This window comes from Uranotaenia lowii, chromosome 2, assembly GCF_029784155.1.
Source record: "Uranotaenia lowii strain MFRU-FL chromosome 2, ASM2978415v1, whole genome shotgun sequence".
In the NCBI taxonomy this organism is placed as follows: domain Eukaryota; kingdom Metazoa; phylum Arthropoda; class Insecta; order Diptera; family Culicidae; genus Uranotaenia; species Uranotaenia lowii.
The window spans coordinates 323,672,661-323,679,044 of NC_073692.1; the positions used below are offsets into that span (position 1 = coordinate 323,672,661).

Sequence of the window (6,384 nt, forward strand, 5' to 3'; positions counted from 1 at the left end):
CTTGATTAGTTTTCGAGTTGTATGATAAATTGTAAGGTAGCCCCCCTCCCCCCTTCCTATCACCCCATGGAGAGGAGGGAGGGGTACCTAATATTCATAGAAATATTCCTTGTTCCCAAAAACCACCCCATGCCAAATTTGATACCATTTACTTGATGTGGTCTCAATTTATGCGAAAAATTGACTTTTGCTTGGGAGGCCCCTCGCCCCCCCTTCATGAGAAAGGGAGGGGTCTCAAACCATAATAGGAACCTTCTCCTGCCTCCAATACCCCTACCTACCAAGTTTCACGCAAATCGCTTCAGTAGTTTCCGAGTCTATAGGGAACAGACAGACAGACAGACAGACAGACAGACAGACAGACAGACAGACAGACAGAAATTCATTTTTATATATATAGATATAGATAAACCGATTCGCATGGCTACAGAATATTCTAAAAATAATTTCATTTTAATCGTTTGGGCCATTTCGGAGGAGTAGTACTACAAACACCGTTACAAGAGAATTTTATATAATAGATGTGAAATAAAAATGTACTTGAATTGATATCATGGATCACGAGAAACCGATACCATTTAGAGGGATGCAGCAAAGCCACCTTTTCGGACGTGTATGTATGAATAGACATAAAGTTTTGATGTTTTCAACATAATTTCTTTTTTTTTTGCGTACTCTACAAGATTGTAAAACAGAACAAAGCTCTATCTGATGAAACAAAATAGATAGAAATTTAATTTTTTTTTTTCATAATAGACTTTGACTTATTTTCTATGCTTCCAAGTTATGAAGTTTGAAGAAGCTTATGTTATGAAGACGCTTAAGAGCTAACATAAAAGACAAATTCGCTCTTTGGAAAAAGTTCCCATTTTTTGCCCTTTTGAACCACTGTGCATCGGCGATGTGCAACTTGTTCTAGCCACGCCAGCGATCGTGGTATTTTTAATGATTTTTATCAGCTTGTGTGTTATTCTGCTAAGCTAAGCTAACCTTTAATGATTTTAATAATATTGAAATATTTCCTAAGTATATAGATTAGTTTCATTTGGCATATAATCGATTATAGACAATTACAATCTTGAACAATCACAAACAGTCAAATAAACATAATTGAATATCTCTTAAATTTTAAAAATAATTTAGATTTTTTTATGAAAGAGTCAATATTAAGAGATTTTTGTTTTTTTTTTCTAAAGATCTTCCCAAAAAGCTTTTATGCTGCTTTGTATATTTCATCAATTTTTCTCATGCATGAGTTTAAAATTTTACCAAGCACTGTTGTAAAGCAGAAAGGAACGGCCTGAACCAAAGTCGCTCATGTTTTGCTTCCTCTTCAAACTTCTGGACAAGAATCTGTTGTGGAATTCGGATTAGAGACCATCCGGAGGACTCAATGCAAGGAAGAGAGCTGACCGGCCGAAGAATACCGGACCACCTAATGCCGCATTGTTCTTCCCGGGGTTTCTTCATTTCCGGTTTAGCTTCACCTTTTACCCTGGGCTGACACTTATCTATACGGATAACTTTGGCCAGCATCAGAAGCCAGGAACTCTTGGAATAGGAGCGCTTCCGTCCGTCCGTTTTATTGTTCTTTGATGAAAAGTTCATACGATCCGACACCCGAGTGCAGTGCAAATCTTTCCAGAAGTTTTCGTTTTCCAGAAAACGGATGTGAAAAGTTGCAGTTGCCGTTTGCTGCAGAAGCATTTGGCTTCATTGTGATGGGATTTTGTCAGGATAATCCCTCAAATTGATATTCCGGAAATGGGAAATCTGCTGAAAGTATGACAGAAGGTATGATAGATTTATAAACTCCAGTGACTAGATTTTTATTATGTCATTCTAAGCGAAAACAAACATGTTTGTATAATGAGAAATGTTTGAGGTGTAATTTTGTTTCAGAATCTTAAGCTCTAAAAACGTTTATTCTGTATATCTGTTTAAATAGTGGATTATAAAATTTTGTTTATCTACTCTTGACTTGAATGTTAATTCATTTCATTAGACAACATGATCAACCACAAAATGATTTACTGCGGTATTCATTAATCTTTTATTGACATTGGTCATTCGGTGAAATAGAGAAATTACATAGTAAAATCATTATTCAAACCAAAGCCTTTGTTTGAAGTTAAAGTTTTCGATTGTGTTGCATTCAGGTTAAAAAAAATCACTATTGCCCCGAGGGCTCACGGGATCTCGCTTTTATGAATGCCTTTTCCAACGTGTTGACAATCAGAAGCCCAATGAACCGTATGAGGCGGGCAAAAGCGGAGGCCGCACCTAGTGACATTCGATAATTAAACTGGTCATACCGGGAACAGGAAACCGGAACCAACAGGCCAGTGCCATGTTCGTGCACCCCGGTTTTCGGGTCCGACATCCGGTGAAATCGTTCATACGGAAAAATGGTGGCAGCAAAACTACCCAACTACTGAGCGGCAAAAAATCCAGACCGATGCGAGGTTAGGTGGAAAAATGACGACCCTCCCTAAGCTTCACAATCAATGTGACAAACTTGATTGGAAAGGCAAATTACACTGAATTGATCGGTTCAAAAATTTTCAAAAATTTTAATAAACAGAGAGAAACGAGAATAGCATCATTTGGTTTTTTTTATTGTTTATAAAAGTTTTCTTTTTACAAATTTGTTTTAAATTGTTCAACTAAATCATATCTTTTAGTTTTACCAATTGCCGATGAGGACGAAAAATCTTTTAAAAGATTCGAATTACTATCATTAAAACTAAAGTATTCCTGAATATAGACAATTTCTTAAAATTTACCCTACGGGCGATGAAATCGAGAAGAAAAACCCGTAAAATCTGTCAAAGGCTGGTTGAAATTTTAGCAGCACCCTACTTGCACTACCGCAAACCCATCACCCAAATTCGGCAACGCTTGAGGCGAATAATAATGTTTAACGATATATTTGAATGGAAAACTTAATTTTAAAGCAACTATGAGAAAACGGTACAGAGCGCACCATGCATTAACGCTATATAAAAACAGCGCTAACAATCGCTGAAGAACCAAATTGAATGTTTACGATGATTCAAGGAGCTGATTTACGTCTAACTAAATAAATGATGAAAACACGATTTTATGATATTTTTGTATAAAACTCAAACAGCCAGAAAGCACAACGCCAAAACGTTTCCTACTATCTACTACCAAAAAGTGAGGGGCTTACGAACTAAAACAGCTGATCTTCACAGCGCGCTCTCTGCTGCCGACTACGACGTCATTTGCTTTACGGAGACTTGGCTCAACAACACAATTAAGGACTCGGAGCTCACCGATTGCTACACACCTTACCGGTGCGATCGCTCGGAAACAACAAGTCGCTTTGAACGTGGTGGTGGAGTGATGATAGGAGTGAAAAATAACATTCGTAGTTCTTCGCTTACTGAGGATTGCGCTACTTGCCTTGAAAAAGTAGTTGTGCATCTGAAACTGCAAAACCGCTCGTTGTATATCAGCACTGTTTACCTTCCACCCTACTCGACTCTCGCACACTACGCGCAGTTTTTTGCATGCATGAATGAAATATCAAACATTACGGGCTCTGAAGAAGACGTTTTCTGGCTTGGCAAATTTAATCTGCCTGCCCTCATCTGGACTTACGACGATGACCTGAGCTGCTACATTCCGATAAGTGCCACCACAGAGTCAGAAATGCTTTTGACTGAATCGAGGGGTATGCTTGGACTAGCCCAAATCAACAACACTGACAATATCAACGGCAGATTATTAGATCTGGTTTTTGTAAGTAATGCATCAATTTGCGAATTGTTTGAATGTGCAGAACCTCTGCTCAGGGTAGATCAGCATCATACACCGTTCGTGCTAACATTGCTGTGTTATCTTGACCTGCGCACGCAACCGTATGAGGAATTTCGTTTGGATTTCAGCCAATGCAATTACGCTGTAGTTAATAATCTTATAGATAACACTAGCTGGAGTGAACTGCGATGCGCTGAAAATATCACTGTAGCTACTGATCATTTCTATCGCATTTTGATCAACATCATTCGCGACAACACTCCACTGAAAAAACGAGCCAATAAACGAGAGTCAATCCGTCCCTGGTGGAATAACGATCTGAAGAATTGCCGTAACCGGCTACGAAAGGCCAGGAAAATCTATTTTGCTCTTCGAAATGAACCAAATAAACTTCTACTGCGCGAGCTGGAACGGACGTACAAGGAGCTGAATTCAAGAAAATTCAACGAGTACATACAACGCACGGAGCAACACCTAAAAGCCGACCCGAAATCGTTTTGGTCATTCATTGATCAACGGAAATCGAGCAACGGGATTCCAGCTACCGCGTCCTACCTGGACAAGAGCACCACCGATCCGAAGGATGCGGAAAACCTATTCATGACGGTCTTCCGAAGCGTGTTAAGTAACAATTTACCACCTTCGGATGAAGCGTACTTGAATAGTTTGCCAGTGTAGGGGAACATGCCCTATTATGCGCCACCTTAGCGAATCGCTGATTTGCTGTGTATTCCACATACAATTTGTGTAAAAAACGAGTGGAATCGATGAAGAAAAGTGTTTTCTACAAATGCCTATAATTTTTTATTGCTTATATTCCGTTAGTTGCTTCAAAAACTAGATTTTTTAAAACCATCTTCAAAGCCACAGAACAAAACTGTGTTGCAAATACGCGCCGCTGTGTATTTAATACGCGCTTAGCAGCCGAACGCACCCGAAAGCAGCCGAAGATCAAAAACACACTAATACTTACAGACACTTTGACTGAAAAGAAATAAAAATGGATTAATCAAAAATTAAAAAAAAATTAAAAGTTGATTTTTTGGGCTGAATTAACGCTCAAAATATGGTTTTAGGCTTTTTGTTCATTTTTAATGAAAATTGGCCTTTTTGAAAAATTAATGCTATTTTCAGCCTACTACGATTAGCGCGTTATAACGAGCGCATGGGCCGTGATAGAACATACCCATAAAAAGCATACCTTAGCGATTTCAGTATGATTTTTTAGCATCAAATCATAGTTTAGATTCTCCTCTAACGATGTGTCAGAAAATATTGTCTTATTCGTTTTTCTCTGCTTGGTGACACCTTATTGAAAGTGTTTTAAAATTTAGATCGAAATGAAGAAAAACCTAAATTGTAAAATTATCACGAAACAGGGGCATTTTAAGGAAAAATTCATATTTGCCATGGCCTATTACAGCATTTAAAACAAATTCGTAATATTTTGCAGGCCAAAAATGTTACATATTCTTCAAAACACGAGTGGCGCGTATTAGCCACATGGGGCGTTATATGAACTTTTCCCCTACAACGTTAAACCTGCCGCAGTTTCAACTCACCGAGAACGATGTGTTAACCAAACTTGAAGCCTTGTACACATGTAAAGGAGCAGGACCTGATCAACTACCCCCGTCTTTCTTCAAAAACTGCGCTCGCAGTTTTAGCCGCCCTGCGCAAATGCTTTTCAACCGCTCTCTGGCCGAAGGCACTTTCCCAGCACAATGGAAATCAGCGTCGATAACTCCCATTCATAAAAAGGTAACATCAATAAGGTCGAAAATTACCGAGGGAATCGGGTTTATTCGGAAGCGCTCTACTACCACTAACCTAATGTCGTTCGCCTCGTCTCTGATTGATAACATGGCTATCTTCGAGCAAACTAACGCTGTGTACATCGATTTTAGCAAGGCATTTGATAAAGTTCCACACGACCTGGCAATCGAAAAACTCATAAGAATGGGCTTCCTCAACAGGTTAACGCAATGGTTATTTTCCTATTTAAGCGGCCGCCACGCTCATGTAAAAGTAAGGGCAAGTCGATCTGAACCGTTCGAAATCTCATCTGGAGTTCTTCAAGGGAGCATCTTAGGACCTTTGATTTTCGTTTTATTTGTTAACGACCTCACCATTGTCCTAACGTCATCAAAACTATTTTATGCCGATGATCTTAAAATTTTCAAAGTTGTGAAAGACGTTTTTTATAGCTCGTTGCTTCAGAGGGACATCAATGCTCTTCTCACGTGGTGTCACCGCAATGGCATGGAAGTCAATGTAGACAAATGCTGCGCAATAACATTCACTCGAAAAAAAATCGCCACTAATATTTGATTACGCAATGAACTCAACTCCCCTTGACAGAAAATCTTCAATCAATGACCTAGGACTACTTCTAGACCTCAAGTTTTCATTTGACGAGCATAAACATAAATATTTCTTTCGCCACTAACAAAGCATGCGCAATGCTGGGCTTCATTAAGCGGAACACACAAGACTTTCGTGATATCTACTGTCTGAAAGCTATCTACTGCTCACACGTGAGAAGTATTTTGGAATATGGAATCCAAGTGTGGGCGCCGTATTACGCCCTGCACTCAG

The 6,384-nt window shown here is 39.1% G+C and overlaps 1 protein-coding gene across 1 annotated transcript; it reads left to right on the forward strand.

The window, feature by feature from the left end:
• The first annotated feature begins 2,246 nt into the window (after positions 1–2,246).
• On the forward strand, positions 2,247–4,464 carry LOC129742929 (uncharacterized). The gene is made up of 3 exons (XM_055734866.1): positions 2,247–2,253; positions 2,325–2,465; positions 3,134–4,464. The coding sequence occupies exons 1-3, from the start codon at positions 2,247–2,249 to the stop codon at positions 4,462–4,464; spliced, it is 1,479 nt and encodes a 492-aa protein (XP_055590841.1).
• Positions 4,465–6,384: the final 1,920 nt, after the last annotated feature.

Excerpts from the sequence above, each read along its gene's own strand:
- LOC129742929 (XM_055734866.1), top strand. Across the intron at positions 2,466-3,133 it reads AAAATCCAGACCGATGCGAG|CCAGAAAGCACAACGCCAAA; the intron begins GTTAGGTGGAAA and ends AAACTCAAACAG.